This window comes from Danio rerio, chromosome 16 (genome assembly GCF_049306965.1).
Source record: "Danio rerio strain Tuebingen ecotype United States chromosome 16, GRCz12tu, whole genome shotgun sequence".
NCBI classification, from domain to species: domain Eukaryota; kingdom Metazoa; phylum Chordata; class Actinopteri; order Cypriniformes; family Danionidae; genus Danio; species Danio rerio.
Window position 1 is genome coordinate 54,259,428 of NC_133191.1, and position 26,058 is coordinate 54,285,485.

At 31.4% G+C, this 26,058-nt stretch overlaps 1 protein-coding gene across 1 annotated transcript; it reads right to left on the minus strand.

Annotated features, from left to right (window-relative positions):
• Positions 1-10: 10 nt before the first annotated feature.
• On the minus strand, positions 11-20,444 carry LOC141378330 (uncharacterized). Its single transcript, XM_073926767.1, has 99 exons — positions 18,939-20,444; positions 18,436-18,851; positions 18,270-18,348; positions 18,021-18,085; positions 17,838-17,931; positions 17,682-17,750; positions 17,524-17,588; positions 16,784-17,436; positions 16,595-16,694; positions 16,437-16,501; positions 16,265-16,349; positions 16,102-16,175; positions 15,931-16,014; positions 15,765-15,841; positions 15,606-15,676; positions 15,440-15,518; positions 15,185-15,255; positions 15,026-15,097; positions 14,882-14,939; positions 14,724-14,788; positions 14,550-14,636; positions 14,381-14,462; positions 14,215-14,287; positions 14,060-14,127; positions 13,801-13,875; positions 13,643-13,707; positions 13,471-13,555; positions 13,312-13,382; positions 13,146-13,224; positions 12,887-12,961; positions 12,720-12,799; positions 12,554-12,632; positions 12,389-12,460; positions 12,220-12,301; positions 12,054-12,132; positions 11,795-11,869; positions 11,644-11,659; positions 11,481-11,556; positions 11,308-11,393; positions 11,149-11,219; positions 10,983-11,061; positions 10,726-10,798; positions 10,570-10,638; positions 10,404-10,482; positions 10,239-10,316; positions 10,074-10,145; positions 9,915-9,986; positions 9,749-9,827; positions 9,480-9,564; positions 9,319-9,391; positions 9,164-9,232; positions 9,006-9,070; positions 8,832-8,918; positions 8,663-8,744; positions 8,497-8,575; positions 8,238-8,312; positions 8,061-8,150; positions 7,894-7,973; positions 7,729-7,800; positions 7,560-7,641; positions 7,388-7,472; positions 6,980-7,044; positions 6,808-6,892; positions 6,646-6,719; positions 6,224-6,558; positions 6,053-6,136; positions 5,894-5,964; positions 5,728-5,806; positions 5,471-5,543; positions 5,307-5,383; positions 5,141-5,219; positions 4,976-5,047; positions 4,807-4,888; positions 4,651-4,719; positions 4,479-4,563; positions 4,072-4,147; positions 3,899-3,984; positions 3,740-3,810; positions 3,574-3,652; positions 3,312-3,389; positions 3,155-3,224; positions 2,989-3,067; positions 2,833-2,901; positions 2,667-2,745; positions 2,500-2,579; positions 2,334-2,412; positions 2,168-2,246; positions 2,012-2,080; positions 1,846-1,924; positions 1,680-1,758; positions 1,514-1,592; positions 1,349-1,420; positions 1,180-1,261; positions 1,014-1,092; positions 758-829; positions 584-670; positions 425-495; positions 259-337; positions 11-52 (listed from the first exon to the last, which is right to left on the minus strand). The coding sequence occupies exons 42-56, from the start codon at positions 10,791-10,793 to the stop codon at positions 8,239-8,241; spliced, it is 1,131 nt and encodes a 376-aa protein (XP_073782868.1). The 5' UTR covers positions 10,794-10,798; positions 10,983-11,061; positions 11,149-11,219; positions 11,308-11,393; positions 11,481-11,556; positions 11,644-11,659; positions 11,795-11,869; positions 12,054-12,132; positions 12,220-12,301; positions 12,389-12,460; positions 12,554-12,632; positions 12,720-12,799; positions 12,887-12,961; positions 13,146-13,224; positions 13,312-13,382; positions 13,471-13,555; positions 13,643-13,707; positions 13,801-13,875; positions 14,060-14,127; positions 14,215-14,287; positions 14,381-14,462; positions 14,550-14,636; positions 14,724-14,788; positions 14,882-14,939; positions 15,026-15,097; positions 15,185-15,255; positions 15,440-15,518; positions 15,606-15,676; positions 15,765-15,841; positions 15,931-16,014; positions 16,102-16,175; positions 16,265-16,349; positions 16,437-16,501; positions 16,595-16,694; positions 16,784-17,436; positions 17,524-17,588; positions 17,682-17,750; positions 17,838-17,931; positions 18,021-18,085; positions 18,270-18,348; positions 18,436-18,851; positions 18,939-20,444; the 3' UTR covers positions 11-52; positions 259-337; positions 425-495; positions 584-670; positions 758-829; positions 1,014-1,092; positions 1,180-1,261; positions 1,349-1,420; positions 1,514-1,592; positions 1,680-1,758; positions 1,846-1,924; positions 2,012-2,080; positions 2,168-2,246; positions 2,334-2,412; positions 2,500-2,579; positions 2,667-2,745; positions 2,833-2,901; positions 2,989-3,067; positions 3,155-3,224; positions 3,312-3,389; positions 3,574-3,652; positions 3,740-3,810; positions 3,899-3,984; positions 4,072-4,147; positions 4,479-4,563; positions 4,651-4,719; positions 4,807-4,888; positions 4,976-5,047; positions 5,141-5,219; positions 5,307-5,383; positions 5,471-5,543; positions 5,728-5,806; positions 5,894-5,964; positions 6,053-6,136; positions 6,224-6,558; positions 6,646-6,719; positions 6,808-6,892; positions 6,980-7,044; positions 7,388-7,472; positions 7,560-7,641; positions 7,729-7,800; positions 7,894-7,973; positions 8,061-8,150; position 8,238.
• Between the last annotated feature and the right edge of the window lie 5,614 nt (positions 20,445-26,058).

Sequence of the window (26,058 nt, forward strand, 5' to 3'; positions counted from 1 at the left end):
CAGTAGAGTACAGATACAGCCTATTAGTACTTAGTACAGTAGTGAAGTAATTCTAACAAGAAACAAACAACAAATAACAAAGACAAACACAGAAAATGTTGATAATAACATTATAACCTCAAGAACTTGATAAAGAGACAGAAAGTGAAAAACTTTGTATAAAGTGCTTGAGGGAAATATCAAGACACAATGGCTGAGTAAATGATGGCCCACCACCACATCCCCACTCACTCAGCCAACAGAGAACCAAACATTTACCTTTTAACCTCAAAATCTGTGCAAAAAGAGAAAAAGACACAAAAAGAGACAAAACAACAACAAAACAACAAGATAGAAACTACACAAAGACAATCAGTAACATTCAGCTTCAGTATAAAGAAACAAACAAATATCAAATATTAATAAAAAGAACAGAAAATGTTACCTTATAATCCCGAAATCTGGGAAAAAAGACAAAGACACACAAAGACAAAACAACAAACAAGAAGATAGAAACTACACAAAGAAAACATTAAACAGGAACATTGAGCTTGAGTATAAAGAAACAAACAAATATTGCAAAAAATAACAGAAAATATGTTACCTTATAATCCTGAAATCTGGGGGAAAAAAGACAAAAAAAAAAGACACACAAAAAGAGACAAAACAACAAACAACAACAAGATAGAAACTACACAAAGACAAACAGTAACATTGAGCTTCAGTATAAAGAAACAAACAAATATCAAATATTAATAAAAAGAACAGAAAATGTTACCTTATAATCCCGAAATCTGGAAAAAAAGACACAAAAAAGACACACACAACAACAACAACAACAACATATGAACTACACAGACAAACACAGAAAATGTTGATAATAACATTCTAACCTCAATAACTTGATAAAGAGACAGAAAGTGAAAAACTTTGTATAAAGTGCTTGAGGGAAATATCAAGACACAATGGCTGAGTAAATGATGGCCCACCACCACATCCCCACTCACTCAGCCAACAGAGAACCAAACATTTACCTTTTAACCTCAAAATCTGTGCAAAAAGAGAAAAAGACACAAAAAGAGACAAAACAACAACAAAACAACAAGATAGAAACTACACAAAGACAAACAGTAACATTCAGCTTCAGTATAAAGAAACAAACAAATATCAAATATTGCAGAAAATAACAGAAAATGTTACCTTATAATCCCGAAATCTGGAAAAAAAGACAAAAAAAGACACACAAAAAGAGACAAAACAACAAACAACAACAAGATAGAAACTACACAAAGACAAACAGTAACATTGAGCTTGAGTATAAAAAAACAAATAAATATTAAATATTGCAGAAAATAACAGAAAATGTTACCTTATAATCCCGAAATCTGGGAAAAAAGACAAAAGACACAAAAAGACAAAACAACAAACAAGAAGATAGAAACTACACAAAGAAAACATTAAACAGGAACATTGAGCTTGAGTATAAAGAAACAAACAAATATCAAATATTAATAAAAATAACAGAAAATGTTACCTTATAATCCCGAAATCTGGGAAAAAAAAGACAAAAAAAGACACAAAAAAGACAACAAACAACAACAACAAGATAGAAACTACACAAAGACAAACAGTAACATTGAGCTTCAGTATAAAGAAACAAATAAATATTAAATATTGCAGAAAATAACAGAAAATGTTACCTTATAATCCCGAAATCTGGGAAAAAAAAAACACAAAAAGACACAAAAAAGACAACAAACAACAACAACAAGATAGAAACTACACAAAGACAAACAGTAACATTGAGCTTCAGTATAAAGAAACAAATAAATATTAAATATTGCAGAAAATAACAGAAAATGTTACCTTATAATCCCGAAATCTGGGAAAAAAAAGACAAAAAAAGACACAAAAAAGACAACAAACAACAACAACAAGATAGAAACTACACAAAGACAAACAGTAACATTGAGCTTCAGTATAAAGAAACAAATAAATATTAAATATTGCAGAAAATAACAGAAAATGTTACCTTATAATCCCGAAATCTGGGAAAAAAAGACAAAAAGACAAAACAACAACAACAACAACAAGATAGAAACTACACAAAGACAAACAGTAACATTGAGCTTGAGTATAAAGAAACAAACAAATATCAAATATTATTAAAAATAACAGAAAATGTTACCTTATAATCCCAAAATCTGGGAAAAAAAAGACAAAAAAAGACACAAAAAAGACAACAAACAACAACAACAAGATAGAAACTACACAAAGACAAACAGTAACATTGAGCTTGAGTATAAAGAAACAAACAAATATCAAATATTAATAAAAATAACAGAAAATGTTACCTTATAATCCCGAAATCTGGGAAAAAAAAGACAAAAAAAGACACAAAAAAGACAACAAACAACAACAACAAGATAGAAACTACACAAAGACAAACAGTAACATTGAGCTTCAGTATAAAGAAACAAATAAATATTAAATATTGCAGAAAATAACAGAAAATGTTACCTTATAATCCCGAAATCTGGGAAAAAAAAAAACACAAAAAGACACAAAAAAGACAACAAACAACAACAACAAGATAGAAACTACACAAAGACAAACAGTAACATTGAGCTTCAGTATAAAGAAACAAATAAATATTAAATATTGCAGAAAATAACAGAAAATGTTACCTTATAATCCCGAAATCTGGGAAAAAAAAGACAAAAAAAGACACAAAAAAGACAACAAACAACAACAACAAGATAGAAACTACACAAAGACAAACAGTAACATTGAGCTTCAGTATAAAGAAACAAATAAATATTAAATATTGCAGAAAATAACAGAAAATGTTACCTTATAATCCCGAAATCTGGGAAAAAATGACAAAAAGACAAAACAACAACAACAACAACAAGATAGAAACTACACAAAGACAAACAGTAACATTGAGCTTGAGTATAAAGAAACAAACAAATATCAAATATTATTAAAAATAACAGAAAATGTTACCTTATAATCCCAAAATCTGGGAAAAAAAAGACAAAAAAAGACACAAAAAAGACAACAAACAACAACAACAAGATAGAAACTACACAAAGACAAACAGTAACATTGAGCTTCAGTATAAAGAAACAAATAAATATTAAATATTGCAGAAAATAACAGAAAATGTTACCTTATAATCCCGAAATCTGGGAAAAAAAAGACAAAAAGACAAAACAACAACAACAACAACAAGATAGAAACTACACAAAGACAAACAGTAACATTGAGCTTGAGTATAAAGAAACAAATAAATATCAAATATTATTAAAAATAACAGAAAATGTTACCTTATAATCCCGAAATCTGGAAAAAAAAAAACACAAAAAAAGACAAACACAACAACAACAACAACAACATCATAGAAACTACACAGACAAACACAGAAAATGTTGATAATAACATTCTAACCTCAATAACTTGATAAAGAGACAGAAAGTGAAAAACTTTGTATAAAGTGCTTGAGGGAAATATCAAGACACAATGGCTGAGTAAATGATGGCCCACCACCACATCCCCACTCACTCAGCCAACAGAGAACCAAACATTTACCTTTTAACCTCAAAATCTGTGCAAAAAGAGAAAAAGACACAAAAAGAGACAAAACAACAACAAAACAACAAGATAGAAACTACACAAAGACAAACAGTAACATTGAGCTTCAGTATAAAGAAACAAACAAATATCAAATATTAATAAAAAGAACAGAAAATGTTACCTTATAATCCCGAAATCTGGAAAAAAAGACAAAGACACACAAAGACAAAACAACAAACAAGAAGATAGAAACTACACAAAGAAAACATTAAACAGGAACATTGAGCTTGAGTATAAAGAAACAAACAAATATTACAAAAAATAACAGAAAATATGTTACCTTATAATCCTGAAATCTGGGGGAAAAAAGACAAAAAAAAAGACACACAAAAAGAGACAAAACAACAAACAACAACAAGATAGAAACTACACAAAGACAATCAGTAACATTGAGCTTCAGTATAAAGAAACAAACAAATATTAAATATTAATAAAAAGAACAGAAAATGTTACCTTATAATCCCGAAATCTGGAAAAAAAAGACAAAAAAACACACCAACAAACAACAACAACAACAACAAGATAGAAACTACACAAAGACAAACAGTAACATTGAGCTTGAGTATAAAGAAACAAACAAATATCAAATATTGCAGAAAATAACAGAAAATGTTACCTTATAATCCCGAAATCTGGAAAAAAGACACAAAAAAAGACAAACACAACAACAACAACATATAAACTACACAGACAAACAAAGAAAATGTTGATAATAACATTCTAACCTCAATAATTTGATAAAGAGACAGAAAGTGAAAAACTTTGTATAAAGTGCTTGAGGGAAATATCAAGACACAATGGCTGAGTAAATGATGGCCCACCACCACATCCCCACTCACTCAGCCAACAGAGAACCAAACATTTACCTTTTAACCTCAAAATCTGTGCAAAAAGAGAAAAAAACACAAAAAGAGACAAAACAACAACAAAACAACAAGATAGAAACTACACAAAGACAAACAGTAACATTCAGCTTCAGTATAAAGAAACAAATAAATATTAAATATTGCAGAAAATAACAGAAAATGTTACCTTATAATCCCGAAATCTGGGAAAAAAAAAAAAAAAAGACAAAACAACAACAAAACAACAAGATAGAAACTACACAAAGACAAACAGTAACTTTGAGCTTGAGTATAAAGAAACAAACAAATATCAAATATTGCAGAAAATAACAGAAAATGTTACCTTATAATCCCGAAATCTGGAAAAAAAGACAAAAAAAGACACACAAAAAGAGACAAAACAACAAACAACAACAAGATAGAAACTACACAAAGACAAACAGTAACATTGAGCTTGAGTATAAAAAAACAAACAAATATCAAATATTGCAGAAAATAACAGAAAATGTTACCTTATAATCCCGAAATCTGGGAAAAAAGACAAAAGACACAAAAAGACAAAACAACAAACAAGAAGATAGAAACTACACAAAGAAAACATTAAACAGGAACATTGAGCTTGAGTATAAAGAAACAAACAAATATCAAATATTAATAAAAATAACAGAAAATGTTACCTTATAATCCCAAAATCTGGGAAAAAAAAGACAAAAAAAGACACAAAAAAGACAACAAACAACAACAACAAGATAGAAACTACACAAAGACAAACAGTAACATTGAGCTTCAGTATAAAGAAACAAATAAATATTAAATATTGCAGAAAATAACAGAAAATGTTACCTTATAATCCCGAAATCTGGGAAAAAAACAAAAAAGACAAAACAACAACAACAACAACAACAACAACAAGATAGAAACTACACAAAGACAAACAGTAACATTGAGCTTCAGTATAAAGAAACAAATAAATATTAAATATTGCAGAAAATAACAGAAAATGTTACCTTATAATCCCGAAATCTGGAAAAAAAAAAAACACAAAAAAAGACAAACACAACAACAACAACATCATAGAAACTACACAGACAAACACAGAAAATGTTGATAATAACATTCTAACCTCAATAACTTGATAAAGAGACAGAAAGTGAAAAACTTTGTATAAAGTGCTTGAGGGAAATATCAAGACACAATGGCTGAGTAAATGATGGCCCACCACCACATCCCCACTCACTCAGCCAACAGAGAACCAAACATTTACCTTTTAACCTCAAAATCTGTGCAAAAAGAGAAAAAGACACAAAAAGAGACAAAACAACAACAAAACAACAAGATAGAAACTACACAAAGACAATCAGTAACATTCAGCTTCAGTATAAAGAAACAAACAAATATCAAATATTAATAAAAAGAACAGAAAATGTTACCTTATAATCCCGAAATCTGGAAAATAAGACAAAGACACACAAAGACAAAACAACAAACAAGAAGATAGAAACTACACAAAGAAAACATTAAACAGGAACATTGAGCTTGAGTATAAAGAAACAAACAAATATTGCAAAAAATAACAGAAAATATGTTACCTTATGATCCTGAAATCTGGGGGAAAAAAGACAAAATAAAAGACACAAAAAGAGACAAAACAACAAACAACAACAAGATAGAAACTACACAAAGACAAACAGTAACATTGAGCTTCAGTATAAAGAAACAAACAAATATCAAATATTAATAAAAAGAACAGAAAATGTTACCTTATAATCCCGAAATCTGGAAAAAAAGACACAAAAAAGACACACACAACAACAACAACAACAACATATGAACTACACAGACAAACACAGAAAATGTTGATAATAACATTATAACCTCAATAATTTGATAAAGAGACAGAAAGTGAAAAACTTTGTATAAAGTGCTTGAGGGAAATATCAAGACACAATGGCTGAGTAAATGATGGCCCACCACCACATCCCCACTCACTCAGCCAACAGAGAACCAAACATTTACCTTTTAACCTCAAAATCTGTGCAAAAAGAGAAAAAGACACGAAAAGAGACAAAACAACAACAAAACAACAAGATAGAAACTACACAAAGACAAACAGTAACATTCAGCTTCAGTATAAAGAAACAAACAAATATCAAATATTAATAAAAAGAACAGAAAATGTTACCTTATAATCCCGAAATCTGGAAAAAAAGACAAAAGACACACAAAACGACAAAACAACAAACAAGAAGATAGAAACTACACAAAGAAAACATTAAACATGAACATTGAGCTTGAGTATAAAGAAACAAACAAATATTGCAAAAAAAATAACAGAAAATGTTACCTTATAATCCTGAAATCTGGGGGAAAAAAAGACAAAAAAAGACACACAAAAAGAGACAAAACAACAAACAACAACAAGATAGAAACTACACAAAGACAAACAGTAACATTGAGCTTGAGTATAAAGAAACAAACAAATATCAAATATTGTAGAAAATAACAGAAAATGTTACCTTATAATCCCGAAATCTGGAAAAAAGACACAAAAAAGACAAACACAACAACAACGAAATAGAAACTACACAAAGAAAACAATAACCAGTAACATTGAGCTTGAGTATAAAGAAACAAATAAATATTAAATATTGCAGAAAAGAACAGAAAATGTTACCTTATAATCCCGAAATCTGGAAAAAAGACACAAAAAAAGACAAACACAACAACAACAACAACAACATATAAACTACACAGACAAACACAGAAAATGTTGATAATAACATTATAACCTCAATAATTTGATAAAGAGACAGAAAGTGAAAAACTTTGTATAAAGTGCTTGAGGGAAATATCAAGACACAATGGCTGAGTAAATGATGGCCCACCACCACATCCCCACTCACTCAGCCAACAGAGAACCAAACATTTACCTTTTAACCTCAAAATCTGTGCAAAAAGAGAAAAAGACACAAAAAGAGACAAAACAACAACAAAACAACAAGATAGAAACTACACAAAGACAAACAGTAACATTCAGCTTCAGTATAAAGAAACAAACAAATATCAAATATTGCAGAAAATAACAGAAAATGTTACCTTATAATCCCGAAATCTGGAAAAAAAGACAAAAAAAGACACACAAAAAGAGACAAAACAACAAACAACAACAAGATAGAAACTACACAAAGACAAACAGTAACATTGAGCTTGAGTATAAAAAAACAAACAAATATCAAATATTGCAGAAAATAACAGAAAATGTTACCTTATAATCCCGAAATCTGGGAAAAAAGACAAAAGACACAAAAAGACAAAACAACAAACAAGAAGATAGAAACTACACAAAGAAAACATTAAACAGGAACATTGAGCTTGAGTATAAAGAAACAAACAAATATCAAATATTAATAAAAATAACAGAAAATGTTACCTTATAATCCCAAAATCTGGGAAAAAAAAAGACAAAAAAAGACACAAAAAAGACAACAAACAACAACAACAAGATAGAAACTACACAAAGACAAACAGTAACATTGAGCTTCAGTATAAAGAAACAAATAAATATTAAATATTGCAGAAAATAACAGAAAATGTTACCTTATAATCCCGAAATCTGGGAAAAAAAGACAAAAAGACAAAACAACAACAACAACAACAACAACAACAACAACAACAACAAGATAGAAACTACACAAAGACAAACAGTAACATCGAGCTTGAGTATAAAGAAACAAACAAATATCAAATATTATTAAAAATAACAGAAAATGTTACCTTATAATCCCGAAATCTGGAAAAATAAAAAAACAAAAAAAGACAAACACAACAACAACAACAACATCATAGAAACTACACAGACAAACACAGAAAATGTTGATAATAACATTATAACCTCAATAACTTGATAAAGAGACAGAAAGTGAAAAACTTTGTATAAAGTGCTTGAGGGAAATATCAAGACACAATGGCTGAGTAAATGATGGCCCACCACCACATCCCCACTCACTCAGCCAACAGAGAACCAAACATTTACCTTTTAACCTCAAAATCTGTGCAAAAAGAGAAAAAGACACAAAAAGAGACAAAACAACAACAAAACAACAAGATAGAAACTACACAAAGACAAACAGTAACATTCAGCTTCAGTATAAAGAAACAAACAAATATCAAATATTAATAAAAAGAACAGAAAATGTTACCTTATAATCTCGAAATCTGGAAAAAAAGACAAAAAAAGACACACAAAAAGAGACAAAACAACAAACAACAACAAGATAGAAACTACACAAAGACAAACAGTTACATTGAGCTTGAGTATAAAGAAACAAACAAATATCAAATATTGCAGAAAATAACAGAAAATGTTACCTTATAATCCCGAAATCTGGGGAAAATGACAAGACACACACAACAACAACAACAACAACAACAACAACAACAACAACAACATAGAAACTACACAAACACAAACAGTAACATTCAGCTTCAGTATAAAGAAACAAACAAATATCAAATATTAATAAAAAGAACAGAAAATGTTACCTTATAATCCCGAAATCTGGAAAAAAGACACAAAAAAGACACAGACAACAACAACGAAATAGAAACTACACAAAGAAAACAATAACCAGTAACATTGAGCTTGACTATAAAGAAACAAATAAATATTAAATATTGCAGAAAATAACAGAAAATGTTACCTTATAATCCCGAAATCTGGGAAAAAAAGGCAAAAAAAGACACACAAAAAGACAACAACAAGATAAAAACTACACAAAGACAAACAGTAACATTGAGCTTGAGTATAAAGAAACAAACAAATATCAAATACCGAGAAAATAACAGAAAATGTTACCTTATAATCCCGAAATCTGGAAAAAAAGACAAAAGACACAAAAAAGACAAAACAACAAACAAGAAGATAGAAACTACACAAAGAAAACATTAAACAGGAACATTGAGCTTGAGTATAAAGAAACAATATTAAATATTGCAGAAAAGAACAGAAAATGTTACCTTATAATCCCGAAATCTGGAAAAAAAGACACAAAAAAAGACAAACACAACAACAACAACAACAACAACAACAACAACATATGAACTACACAGACAAACACAGAAAATGTTGATAATAACATTCTAACCTCAATAACTTGATAAAGAGACAGAAAGTGAAAAACTTTGTATAAAGTGCTTGAGGGAAATATCAAGACACAATGGCTGAGTAAATGATGGCCCACCACCACATCCCCACTCACTCAGCCAACAGAGAACCAAACATTTACCTTTTAACCTCAAAATCTGTGCAAAAAGAGAAAAAGACACAAAAAGAGACAAAACAACAACAAAACAACAAGATAGAAACTACACAAAGACAAACAGTAACATTCAGCTTCAGTATAAAGAAACAAACAAATATCAAATATTGCAGAAAATAACAGAAAATGTTACCTTATAATCCCGAAATCTGGAAAAAAAGACAAAAAAAGACACACAAAAAGAGACAAAACAACAAGATAGAAACTACACAAAGACAAACAGTAACATTGAGCTTGAGTATAAAAAAACAAACAAATATCAAATATTGCAGAAAATAACAGAAAATGTTACCTTATAATCCCGAAATCTGGGAAAAAAGACAAAAGACACAAAAAGACAAAACAACAAACAAGAAGATAGAAACTACACAAAGAAAACATTAAACAGGAACATTGAGCTTGAGTATAAAGAAACAAACAAATATCAAATATTAATAAAAATAACAGAAAATGTTACCTTATAATCCCGAAATCTGGGAAAAAAAAGACAAAAAAGACACAAAAAAGACAACAAACAACAACAACAAGATAGAAACTACACAAAGACAAACAGTAACATTGAGCTTCAGTATAAAGAAACAAATAAATATTAAATATTGCAGAAAATAACAGAAAATGTTACCTTATAATCCCGAAATCTGGGAAAAAAAAGACAAAAAAAGACACAAAAAAGACAACAAACAACAACAACAAGATAGAAACTACACAAAGACAAACAGTAACATTGAGCTTCAGTATAAAGAAACAAATAAATATTAAATATTGCAGAAAATAACAGAAAATGTTACCTTATAATCCCGAAATCTGGGAAAAAAAGACAAAAAGACAAAACAACAACAACAACAACAAGATAGAAACTACACAAAGACAAACAGTAACATTGAGCTTGAGTATAAAGAAACAAACAAATATCAAATATTATTAAAAATAACAGAAAATGTTACCTTATAATCCCGAAATCTGGAAAAAAAAAAAACACAAAAAAAGACAAACACAACAACAACAACATCATAGAAACTACACAGACAAACACAGAAAATGTTGATAATAACATTATAACCTCAATAATTTGATAAAGAGACAGAAAGTGAAAAACTTTGTATAAAGTGCTTGAGGGAAATATCAAGACACAATGGCTGAGTAAATGATGGCCCACCACCACATCCCCACTCACTCAGCCAACAGAGAACCAAACATTTACCTTTTAACCTCAAAATCTGTGCAAAAAGAGAAAAAGACACAAAAAGAGACAAAACAACAACAAAACAACAAGATAGAAACTACACAAAGACAATCAGTAACATTCAGCTTCAGTATAAAGAAACAAACAAATATCAAATATTAATAAAAAGAACAGAAAATGTTACCTTATAATCCCGAAATCTGGAAAAAAAGACAAAGACACACAAAGACAAAACAACAAACAAGAAGATAGAAACTACACAAAGAAAACATTAAACAGGAACATTGAGCTTGAGTATAAAGAAACAAACAAATATTACAAAAAATAACAGAAAATATGTTACCTTATAATCCTGAAATCTGGGGGAAAAAAGACAAAAAAAAAGACACACAAAAAGAGACAAAACAACAAACAACAACAAGATAGAAACTACACAAAGACAATCAGTAACATTGAGCTTCAGTATAAAGAAACAAACAAATATTAAATATTAATAAAAAGAACAGAAAATGTTACCTTATAATCCCGAAATCTGGAAAAAAAAGACAAAAAAACACACCAACAAACAACAACAACAACAACAAGATAGAAACTACACAAAGACAAACAGTAACATTGAGCTTGAGTATAAAGAAACAAACAAATATCAAATATTGCAGAAAATAACAGAAAATGTTACCTTATAATCCCGAAATCTGGAAAAAAGACACAAAAAAAGACAAACACAACAACAACAACATATAAACTACACAGACAAACAGTAACTTTGAGCTCGAGTATAAAGAAACAAACAAATATCAAATATTATTAAAAATAACAGAAAATGTTACCTTATAATCCCGAAATCTGGAAAAATAAAAACACAAAAAAAGACAAACACAACAACAACAACAACATCATAGAAACTACACAGACAAACACAGAAAATGTTGATAATAACATTATAACCTCAATAACTTGATAAAGAGACAGAAAGTGAAAAACTTTGTATAAAGTGCTTGAGGGAAATATCAAGACACAATGGCTGAGTAAATGATGGCCCACCACCACATCCCCACTCACTCAGCCAACAGAGAACCAAACATTTACCTTTTAACCTCAAAATCTGTGCAAAAAGAGAAAAAGACACAAAAAGAGACAAAACAACAACAAAACAACAAGATAGAAACTACACAAAGACAAACAGTAACATTCAGCTTCAGTATAAAGAAACAAACAAATATCAAATATTGCAGAAAATAACAGAAAATGTTACCTTATAATCCCGAAATCTGGAAAAAAAGACAAAAAAAGACACACAAAAAGAGACAAAACAACAAACAACAACAAGATAGAAACTACACAAAGACAAACAGTAACATTGAGCTTGAGTATAAAAAAACAAACAAATATCAAATATTGCAGAAAATAACAGAAAATGTTACCTTATAATCCCGAAATCTGGGGAAAAAGACAAAAGACACAAAAAGACAAAACAACAAACAAGAAGATAGAAACTACACAAAGAAAACATTAAACAGGAACATTGAGCTTGAGTATAAAGAAACAAACAAATATCAAATATTAATAAAAATAACAGAAAATGTTACCTTATAATCCCAAAATCTGGGAAAAAAAAGACAAAAAAAGACACAAAAAAGACAACAAACAACAACAACAAGATAGAAACTACACAAAGACAAACAGTAACATTGAGCTTCAGTATAAAGAAACAAATAAATATTAAATATTGCAGAAAATAACAGAAAATGTTACCTTATAATCCCGAAATCTGGGAAAAAAACAAAAAAGACAAAACAACAACAACAACAACAACAACAACAACAAGATAGAAACTACACAAAGACAAACAGTAACATTGAGCTTGAGTATAAAGAAACAAACAAATATCAAATATTATTAAAAATAACAGAAAATGTTACCTTATAATCCCGAAATCTGGAAAAAAAAAAAAACACAAAAAAAAGACAAACACAACAACAACAACATCATAGAAACTACACAGACAAACACAGAAAATGTTGATAATAACATTCTAACCTCAATAATTTGATAAAGAGACAGAAAGTGAAAAACTTTGTATAAAGTGCTTGAGGGAAATATCAAGACACAATGGCTGAGTAAATGATGGCCCACCACCACATCCCCACTCACTCAGCCAACAGAGAACCAAACATTTACCTTTTAACCTCAAAATCTGTGCAAAAAGAGAAAAAGACACAAAAAGAGACAAAACAACAACAAAACAACAAGATAGAAACTACACAAAGACAATCAGTAACATTCAGCTTCAGTATAAAGAAACAAACAAATATCAAATATTAATAAAAAGAACAGAAAATGTTACCTTATAATCCCGAAATCTGGAAAATAAGACAAAGACACACAAAGACAAAACAACAAACAAGAAGATAGAAACTACACAAAGAAAACATTAAACAGGAACATTGAGCTTGAGTATAAAGAAACAAACAAATATTGCAAAAAATAACAGAAAATATGTTACCTTATAATCCTGAAATCTGGGGGAAAAAAAGACAAAAAAAGACACACAAAAAGAGACAAAACAACAAACAACAACAAGATAGAAACTACACAAAGACAAACAGTAACATTGAGCTTGAGTATAAAGAAACAAACAAATATCAAATATTGTAGAAAATAACAGAAAATGTTACCTTATAATCCCGAAATCTGGAAAAAAGACACAAAAAAGACAAACACAACAACAACGAAATAGAAACTACACAAAGAAAACAATAACCAGTAACATTGAGCTTGAGTATAAAGAAACAAATAAATATTAAATATTGCAGAAAAGAACAGAAAATGTTACCTTATAATCCCGAAATCTGGAAAAAAGACACAAAAAAAGACAAACACAACAACAACAACAACAACAACATATAAACTACACAGACAAACACAGAAAATGTTGATAATAACATTATAACCTCAATAATTTGATAAAGAGACAGAAAGTGAAAAACTTTGTATAAAGTGCTTGAGGGAAATATCAAGACACAATGGCTGAGTAAATGATGGCCCACCACCACATCCCCACTCACTCAGCCAACAGAGAACCAAACATTTACCTTTTAACCTCAAAATCTGTGCAAAATGAGAAAAAGACACAAAAAGAGACAAAACAACAAGATAGAAACTACACAAAGACAAACAGTAACATTCAGCTTGAGTATAAAGAAACAAACAAATATCAAATATTGCAGAAAATAATAGAAAATGTTACCTTATAATCCCGAAATCTGGAAAAAAAGACAAAGACACACAAAAAGACAAAACAACAAACAAGAAGATAGAAACTACACAAAGAAAACATTAAACAGGAACATTGAGCTTGAGTATAAAGAAACAAACAAATATCAAATATTAATAAAAAGAACAGAAAATGTTACCTCATAATCCCAAAATCTGGGGAAAAAAAGACAGAAAAAGACACAAAAAAGACAACAAACAACAACAACAACAAGATAGAAACTACACAAAGACAAACAGTAACATTGAGCTTCAGTATAAAGAAACAAATAAATATTAAATATTGCAGAAAATAACAGAAAATGTTACCTTATAATCCCGAAATCTGGGAAAAAAAAAAACACAAAAGACAAAACAACAACAACAACAACAACAACAACAACAACAAGATAGAAACTACACAAAGACAAACAGTAACATTGAGCTTGAGTATAAAGAAACAAACAAATATCAAATATTATTAAAAAGAACAGAAAATGTTACCTTATAATCCCGAAATCTGGAAAAAAGACACAAAACAGACACACACAACAACAACGAAATAGAAACTACACAAAGAAAACAATAACCAGTAACATTGAGCTTGAGTATAAAGAAACAAATAAATATTAAATATTGCAGAAAATAACAGAAAATGTTACCTTATAATCCCGAAATCTGGGAAAAAAAGGCAAAAAAAGACACACAAAAAGATAAAAACTACACAAAGACAAACAGTAACATTGAGCTTGAGTATAAAGAAACAAACAAATATCAAATAAAGAGAAAATAAAAGAAAATGTTACCTTATAATCCCGAAATCTGGGAAAAAAGACAAAAGACACAAAAAGACAAAACAACAAACAAGAAGATAGAAACTACACAAAGACAAACAGTAACATTGAGCTTCAGTATAAAGAAACAAATAAATATTAAATATTGCAGAAAATAACAGAAAATGTTACCTTATAATCCCGAAATCTGGAAAAAAAAAACACAAAAAAAGACAAACACAACAACAACAACATCATAGAAACTACACAGACAAACACAGAAAATGTTGATAATAACATTCTAACCTCAATAACTTGATAAAGAGACAGAAAGTGAAAAACTTTGTATAAAGTGCTTGAGGGAAATATCAAGACACAATGGCTGAGTAAATGATGGCCCACCACCACATCCCCACTCACTCAGCCAACAGAGAACCAAACATTTACCTTTTAACCTCAAAATCTGTGCAAAAAGAGAAAAAGACACAAAAAGAGACAAAACAACAACAAAACAACAAGATAGAAACTACACAAAGACAAACAGTAACATTCAGCTTCAGTATAAAGAAACAAACAAATATCAAATATTAATAAAAAGAACAGAAAATGTTACCTTATAATCTCGAAATCTGGAAAAAAAGACAAAGACACACAAAGACAAAACAACAAACAAGAAGATAGAAACTACACAAAGAAAACATTAAACAGGAACATTGAGCTTGAGTATAAAGAAACAAACAAATATTGCAAAAAATAACAGAAAATATGTTACCTTATAATCCTGAAATCTGGGGAAAAAAAGACAAAAAGACACAAAAAGGACAACAACAAACAACAACAAGATAGAAACTACACAAAATCAAACAGTAACATTGAGCTTGAGTATAAAGAAACAAATAAATATTAAATATTGCAGAAAATAACAGAAAATATGTTACCTTATAATCCTGAAATCTGGGGGAAAAAAAACAAAAAAAGACACACAAAAAGAGACAAAACAACAAACAACAACAAGATAGAAACTACACAAAGACAAACAGTAACATTGAGCTTCAGTATAAAGAAACAAACAAATATCAAATATTAATAAAAAGAACAGAAAATGTTACCTTATAATCCCGAAATCTGGGGAAAAAGACAAAAGACACACAAAAAGACAAAACAACAAACAAGAAGATAGAAACTACACAAAGAAAACATTAAACAGGAACATTGAGCTTGAGTATAAAGAAACAAACAAATATTGCAAAAAAATAACAGAAAATATGTTACCTTATAATCCTGAAATCTGGGGGAAAAAAAGACAAAAAAAGACACACAAAAAGAGACAAAACAACAAACAACAACAAGATAGAAACTACACAAAGACAAACAGTAACATTCAGCTTCAGTATAAAGAAACAAACAAATATCAAATATTGCAGAAAATAACAGAAAATGTTACCTTATAATCCCGAAATCTGGAAAAAAGACACAAAAAAGACACACACAACAACAACGAAATAGAAACTACACAAAGAAAACAATAACCAGTAACATTGAGCTTGAGTATAAAGAAACAAATAAATATTAAATATTGCAGAAAATAACAGAAAATGTTACCTTATAATCCCGAAATCTGGAAAAAAAAGACAAAGACACAAAAACAACAACAACAACAACAACAACAACAACAACAACAACAACAACAACGAAATAGAAACTACACAAAGAAAACAATAACCAGTAACACTGAGCTTGAGTATAAAGAAACAAATATCAAATATTGCAAAAAAGAACAGAAAATGTTACCTTATAATCCCGAAATCTGGAAAAAAAGACACAAAAAAGACAAAACAACAACAACAACATATAAACTACACAGACAAACAAAGAAAATGTTGATAATAACATTCTAACCTCAATAATTTGATAAAGAGACAGAAAGTGAAAAACTTTGTATAAAGTGCTTGAGGGAAATATCAAGACACAATGGCTGAGTAAATGATGGCCCACCACCACATCCCCACTCACTCAGCCAACAGAGAACCAAACATTTACCTTTTAACCTCAAAATCTGTGCAAAAAGAGAAAAAAACACAAAAAGAGACAAAACAACAACAAAACAACAAGATAGAAACTACACAAAGACAATCAGTAACATTCAGCTTCAGTATAAAGAAACAAATAAATATTAAATATTAATAAAAAGAACAGAAAATGTTACCTTATAATCCCGAAATCCGGGGAAAAAAAGACAAAAACAAAAAGACAAAACAACAAACAAAAAGATAGAAACTACACAAAGACAAACAGTAACATTGAGCTTGAGTATAAAGAAACAAACAAACATCAAATATTATTAAAAAGAACAGAAAATGTTACTTTATCCCGAAATCTGGAAAAAAAGACAAAAAAAAGACACACAAAAAGAGACAAAACAACAAACAACAACAAGATAGAAACTACACAAAGACAAACAGTAACATTCAGCTTCAGTATAAAGAAACAAACAAATATCAAATATTGCAGAAAATAACAGAAAATGTTACCTTATAATCCCGAAATCTGGAAAAAAGACACAAAAAAGACACACACAACAACAACGAAATAGAAACTACACAAAGAAAACAATAACCAGTAACATTGAGCTTGAGTATAAAGAAACAAATAAATATTAAATATTGCAGAAAATAACAGAAAATGTTACCTTATAATCCCGAAATCTGGGAAAAAAAGGCAAAAAAAGACACACAAAAAGACAACAACAAGATAGAAACTACACAAAGACAAACAGTAACATTCAGCTTCAGTATAAAGAAACAAACAAATATCAAATATTGCAGAAAATAACAGAAAATGTTACCTTATAATCCCGAAATCTGGAAAAAAAAGACAAAGACACAAAAACAACAACAACAACAACAACAACAACAACAACAACAACAACGAAATAGAAACTACACAAAGAAAACAATAACCAGTAACACTGAGCTTGAGTATAAGGAAACAAATATCAAATATTGCAAAAAAGAACAGAAAATGTTACCTTATAATCCCGAAATCTGGAAAAAAAGACACAAAAAAGACAAAACAACAACAACAACATATAAACTACACAGACAAACAAAGAAAATGTTGATAATAACATTCTAACCTCAATAATTTGATAAAGAGACAGAAAGTGAAAAACTTTGTATAAAGTGCTTGAGGGAAATATCAAGACACAATGGCTGAGTAAATGATGGCCCACCACCACATCCCCACTCACTCAGCCAACAGAGAACCAAACATTTACCTTTTAACCTCAAAATCTGTGCAAAAAGAGAAAAAAACACAAAAAGAGACAAAACAACAACAAAACAACAAGATAGAAACTACACAAAGACAAACAGTAACATTCAGCTTCAGTATAAAGAAACAAATAAATATTAAATATTAATAAAAAGAACAGAAAATGTTACCTTATAATCCCGAAATCTGGGAAAAAAAGACAAAGACACAAAAACAACAACAACAACAACAACAACGAAATAGAAACTACACAAAGAAAACAATAACCAGTAACACTGAGCTTGAGTATAAGGAAACAAATATCAAATATTGCAAAAAAGAACAGAAAATGTTACCTTATAATCCCGAAATCCGGGGAAAAAAAGACAAAAACAAAAAGACACACAAAAAGAAACAAAACAACAACAACAAGATAGAAACTACACAAAGACAAACAGTAACATTGAGCTTGAGTATAAAGAAACAAACAAACATCAAATATTATTAAAAAGAACAGAAAATGTTACTTTATCCCGAAATCTGGAAAAAAAGACAAAAAAAAGACACACAAAAAGAGACAAAACAACAAACAACAACAAGATAGAAACTACACAAAGACAAACAGTAACATTCAGCTTCAGTATAAAGAAACAAACAAATATCAAATATTAATAAAAAGAACAGAAAATGTTACCTTACAATCCAGAAATCTGGGGGGGGAAAGACAACAACAAAAAAAAAAAAGACACAAAAACAACAACAACAACGATAGAAACTACACAAAGAAAACTTTAACCAGTAACACTGAGCTTGAGTATAAAAAAACAAACAAATATTAAATATTGCAAAAAATAATTAAAGCATATTTTATGACACTGTATAACAATAATTAATATTTTGACAGTACTGTGGTGGTTGGGTTTAGGGTTGGGGTGGAGTTAAAAATACAATTCATTGGGTAATTTCAAAGATAACAAATCATATTCAGTACAACTACTGTTTTTGAAGTGCTGTAAAGGTTGGGTTTAGGGTTGGAGTGGGGGTAGACATTAATAAAATACAATAAATAGGAAATTTAATAAATAATAAAAATAATTCTTGTTAACTTCCGGCTACAAACGTATCCAGACGATCTAGCAATAACCGTGAAACCCCTATACTCTTTTCGAAGGACACTGGAATTTTTAACAACCACAAAGAGTCAGGACCTCGGTTTAACATCTCATCTGAAAGATGGCTTAAGATTATGCTTCGTTTTGTAGGGAAAATACCATTTATAACTAATCACATTATAACATTGAGTCACATTGCAGCTCTAGTGGACTCTAGTTTACTTCATATCGACTGAACTGTAAATAAAAATTAAATAAAAGTAGAAAGGGTGCATTTTAGGACTGCATTTTATGGCTGGAATTGCTTAGGACGGCCAAATTAATAATTCCGCCCCTGTACATCTCACAACAATTATGAAGAAATAAAACAAAATAACAATGAGAGAAATTATATTAGCAACACAATCAAAGAATAAACAGATGCCAGGAGTAAGTTAAAAATAAATAAATAGGTAAGATAATAATAATAAAATCTAATTTAATCAAATAAAATTGACAAAATGCTTACATAAGAAACAGAAAAGCTAAAAAAATTATTAAGTTAATGTCACAATTTGGCTTATGAATATTCAAAATAGCTTTTTAAAAATATCGACCTTGTCACAAGTTGTCCCCGTTCAAAAATGAACGAATGTGCGAATATAAAGCCAACTTTACCTCAATGATGGGTACAGTGTTGCTAACCTGTAACACGGTTATTAGGAAAAGAGTGTGGAAAATAAAAATATTACGGTATTAAGTCAAATAGTTACTAATGTCGCCTTAAGGAACAACGACGACAAAAGACCTAAACGCGTGAGGACAACGCCCAGATAATAGCAGGTAACGTTAGTAATCGGCCCGAGCCCGGATGGCCTGCGGCGCCCCCGGCTCCTACCCCCGGCATCGGCGAGTGTTATCAGCTATGACTTGTAACATTCAGTTTGGGTGAAAACGTAAACACATAAAATGCAAAACTAAAACAGAAATAAAGTGGAAATAAGCAAAACATACCTTCTGAACTTCGAAGGAAAGGCGAGGATTGACTGAAATTGTCAAAGAAATTGAGAAAATGTCTTGACTTTCTCCAACCGTTCCACTGTTGTCATGGCACTGCATTCCAGAACAGAGATTCCCAATGACGCTGCGAGTGTTTTCATTCGGTTTAAAAACAAGCAGACATTTTAAGTGACTAAACGTGTAACGTACCTAAAGCATACTGAATAATGTTATTAAAACACACGCAGTACTTAACATCTGAAATGGATCATGAAAAAGGTTCTCAAAATTAAGAAAAGAATGGGTGTCGCAGAATAGTGCTGAACACTGAACACAAATTAATGATTAATAAATGAACTGAAATTGAAAATAAAATAATACTACCAGACAGGGTACCTTTCAGTTCCTTTCCAACTTGTGGCAGTAAACGCCAGTCATTCATTTCTCTACGGTAGGCCTATTTCCTTTACCTCAGTCGGTCGGCGTCTGGACGAGGGCAAATAACCCATGTTCCCTTTACGCTCCCAGTTTGATGGATCAACGATTTGATTTATTGAGATACCCGAGATATCTATATCCATAGATATTGATCTATACCTATTGAGATATCTTTCAAGTGAACTGGGGCAGAATGTTGTTACACTCACATGACACCGTTTTCATTTAAAAAATATAGAAGTGCATACAAGTATATGCGTATATGTATAAATACAAGATAGATAACGTAGATAGATAGCTAGATAGACAGATAGATAGCTAGATAGATAGATAGATATTTAACCTAACGTTAAGCTAGTCCATTAAGCATCTTGAAATCTAGGCCTATAAACGTTACCCTATATTTTTATTCATTCTTATTTCTCTCGTTTTATTTATTTAAAAAAGAAGTAGTGACAGATAATATACTGTAGATTGTGTACAAAGTGTTTTCAGCCAAGTTCTGATAATGTTGATACATTTAAGGAAGATATGCGTATATTTTTATGCGTTTTAAATGTTTGTTAGGATAGCTGCTAACGTTAGCTAGTTAACGTCTGACTAACCGCGTCATGACGCAAAATAGCATTTTAAATGATGAAAGATTCTCCATTAGTACGTTTATCCAGTTATTAGGGATTTAAGAAGACGTATTGTTAACACCTTTTATATAAAATAATATTTTTTTAGATCTTCAGTAGGCTAACGTTACTGATGTCTTCAACCAAAATCTCATGTTTACCCGCCTCCCCTTTAACTTACCTCAGATGGCGTGGACATTATATTGTGTGTATGCAGATTCATATGTTTACTGCACACATAACACAGCACTTTGCGTTTTAAACTTCATTTCATTAGCGTGTTTGTTTACCTTGCAGTGCTCCTCATATCCAGCAGATGGCAGCAGGGCGCTATCTCAGCAGTGCTTTATGTGTTGTTTCTTCCCTTGTAAAACTTAAACTTTACCTTATTAAAGTGCTTGAAAAGTTTTCCAGTGTCTCTCCGGGTTTCTTCAGAGAGCTTTGCTGCCCTCCACTTAGACTGATTTAGGCCAATTTGGTGTGCAGGTGATGCAAAATTACACAGAGGCAACTACGGTTTGTGTGAATCAAAATCAATATGCCATGCAAATTGGACATGACCCAATTCATCTGGGTCAATCTGGCACATTCTTACGAGTAGCCAATCACTGGTGCAGCAACACTGGGACAAAACACAGCAGGCTACAGAAGAAAAACGTAAAAGTTCAAGTAGCATTGGAATTGATGTGGATTAATCAATGTTTTCCCATTTGACAAATCTGCCATTGACTTTTATAACTACATAAATCGAGACTACATACATATATTGAAATAATAAGTTAAATAAATAAAAGTGAACACATTTACAAAATAACCACAACACACTTGAATGTGAAATGTTAAATTCCCAAACTTTATTTTAGGTATTTCAACTATATTGGAGATTACAAGATTAAAGGGAAATGATCTAGTGAAGTGATGAAGTGAACACCATTGTAATGACAAGAATGACAGACAGACAGATAGATAGATAGATAGATAGATAGATAGATAGATAGATAGATAGATAGATAGATAGATAGATAGATAGATAGATAGATAGATAGATAGATAGATAGATAGATAGATAGATAGATAGATAGATAGATAGATAGATATGCATACATACACACACACACATACATACATACACACTGGCCACTTTATTAGGTACACCTTACTAGTACCAGGTTGGACCTGCTTTTGCCTTCAGAACTGCCTCAATCCTTCGTGGCATAGATTCAACAAGCTACTGGAAATATTCCTCAGAGATTTTGCTCCATATTGACATGATAGCATCACACAGTTGCTGCAGATTTGTCGGCTGCATATCTATGATGCAAATCTCCAGTTCCACCACATCCCAAAGGTGCTTTATTGGATTGAGCTCAGGTGACTGTGAAGGCCATTTGAGTACAGTGAACTCATTGTCATGTTCAAGAAACCAGTCTGAGATGATTCGTGCTTAATGACATGGCGCAATATCGTGCTGGAAGTAGCCATCAGAAGATGAGTACACTGTGTTCAAAAAGGGATGGACATGGTCAGCAACAATACTTAGGTAGGCTATGGCGTTGACACAATGCTTAATTGGTACTAATGGGCCCAAAGTGTGTCAATAAAATATCCCCACACCATTACACCACCACCAGCCTGAACTGTTGATATAAGGCAGGATGGATTCATGCTTTGATGTTGTTGACACCAAATTCTGATCCTACCATCTTATTGGCGCAGCAGAAATCGAGACTTATCAGAGCAGGCAACGTTTTTCCAATTTGTTGTCCAATTTTGGTGAGTCTGTGTGAATTGTAGCCTCAGTTTCCTGTTCTTAGCTGACAGGAGTGGCACCCGGGTGGTCTTCTGCTGCTGTAGCCCATCCGCTTCAAGGTGGGACATGTAGTGTGTTCAGGGATGCTCTTCTGCAGACCCTGGTTGTAACGAGTGCTTATTTGAGCTACTGTTGCCTTTTTATCAGCTGGAACCAGTCTGGCCCATTCTCCTCTGACCTCTGGCATCAACAAGGCTCGCTTTGAAATGCAGCCGATCGTCATGACCATGTCTACATGTCTAAAAGCATTGAGTTGCTTCCATGTGATTGGCTGATTAGAATTTTGTGTTAACGAGCAGTTGGACAGGTGTACCTAATAAAGTGGGCGGTGAGAGTGTTTTTGTATATAGCACGTCTCATAGTAATAATGAAAATTCCCCAAATATTAAAAAAATTCAAAAAAGAAAAGAAAGAATATTTTTCTCACTTCACTGTTCAAGATAAGTGTTCTTGTTTTGAATAAACTCACTTCATTTTTACACATTCTCCACAAAACAGGAACTTACAGTAATTTGTCATGTTGCTTCTCAAGTGAATGCAACCACTGGATATTTATACAGGAAAACAAGACAAAAATATAGAGTAAGAAATGAACAGTGACACAGTAAAAGCATCATATTTCTGAGCAAAAATGCTTCATTCTTCTAAATCTTATGCCAGGTGGAGTTTTGGACATATTTTGTCCATGAAGAATCAGCAATATTACACTGAAAAATAAATACATTAATATTTACTTCTTAATTTTTTAAGGCAAATGGTTGCAAACAATTTATAAGGGCTGCATTTCATTCATTCATTTATTTTCCTTCAGCTTAGTCTCTTATTTATCAGGGTTCACCACAGCGGAATGAACCGCCAACTATTCCAGCATATGTTTTATGCAGTGGATACCCTTCCAGCCGCAATCCAGTACTAGGACACACCCATACACTCTCACATTCACACACTTATAGGCTACAGCCAATTTCACTCATTCTTTTTATTTTCGGCTTAGTCCTTTTATTAATCAGGGGTCACCACTTTGGAATGAACCGGCAATTATCCAGCATATGTTTTACGCAGCGGATGCCCTTCTAGCCGTAACCCAACATTGGGAAACACCCATTCACTCTTGCATTCACACTCATACACTACGGTCAAATTAGATTATTGAATTCCCCAATAGGCGAAGCAGTGGTGCAGTAGGTAGTGCTGTCGCCTCACAGCAAGAAGGTCGCTGGTTCGAGCCTCGGCTCAGTTGGCATTTCTGTGTGGAGTTTGCATGTTCTCCCTGCGTTCGCGTGGGTTTCTTCCGGGTACTCCGGTTTCCCCCACAGTCCAAAGACATGCGGTACAGGTGAATTGGTTAGGCTAAATTGTCCATAGTGTATGAGTGTGTGTGTGAATGTGTGTGTGGATGTTTCCCAGAGATGGGTTGTGGCTGGAAGGGCATCCGCAGCGTAAAAAACATGCTGGATAAGTTGGCGGTTCATTCCGCTGTGGTGACCCCTGATTAATAAAGGGACTAAGCCGACAAGAAAATAAATGAATGAATAATTCCCCTATAGCGCATGTCTTTGAACTGTAGGGGAAAGCTGGAACACCTGGAAAAAAAACTCGAACATGGGGAGAGCATGCAAACTCCACACAGAAATGCCAACTGACCCAGTCGGGGCTCGAATTAGCAACCTTCTTGCTGTGAGCCAACAGGGCTAACCACAGAGCCACTAAATTAGTTTGTTTAAATTCAGCCCATATAAATTGTTTGCAACCACTTATCTTAAAAATGTAGTAAATCTATTTTTTCAGGCTTCTGCTGCAACTAATGTATTGCTCCTGTGAATGTTTGGACATTGAAAACAACAAGGTGACATTGTGGACATGCCAGTTGTTTTCTGTGCGATATGCATCTGCTGTCACCCACAGCCCTGAGATGACACACGCTGACAGTCCTATTAAGATGATAACTGTGCCCGCTGCATATATTACTGTCACTCACACACGCGGATTCAGCGTCTCTGAAGGAAAGAAGCAGAGGAGGATTGTGTCAAACATGCCTCAGATTTCTGTGTAGGGTGAGTGGATGAAGCACAGAGCTGAAGAACGTCCATCTGAAATCTACAATCTCATTACGCCAAAAACATTTTCTGAAAAAGTCATAGAAGTTTAGTGTCATTTTTAGTTTACCGGGGTTATTATTGATTACTAAAACTATTAATAGGTTTTGTTGGTTGAAATAAAGGTGAAAAGAAAAACTAAATAAGCTTAAATATAAATATAATATGAAAAACATTTAATTAATATTTTCTTAGCAACTAAAAATTAACTTTGTTTTTTCTTAAGCAACTCTGAAAGAAGCACTGAACTGTAAATAATAATTATTTACAGTAATAATTAATAAATAAAAACAGAATTTAACCTAAATCAAACTTAAACTGAAATAAAGATGAATAAACCAAATAGTTATCTAAATAAAAATGAAAAAATGTCCACAACAAAAGTACAAAAAATTAAAACAAAATTTTTATGAAATTAAAAATAAATATAAAAAAGTACCAAAAGGAAGCCTAATTTAAAATATTAAAAATAAATATACACTCACCGGCCACTTTATTAGGTACACCTGTCTAACTTCTAATCAGCCAATCACATGGAAGCAACTCAATGCATTTAGACATGTAGACATGGTCAAGACAATCTGCTGCAGTTTAAACCGAGCATCAGAATGGGGAGGAAAGGTGATTTAAGTGACTCTGAACGTGGCATGATTGTTGGTGCAGTTCTGTGGGCGCAAATGCCTTGTTGATATCAGAGGAGAATGGCCAGACTGGTTCCAGCCGATAGAAAGGCAACAGTAACTCAAATAATCACTCGTTA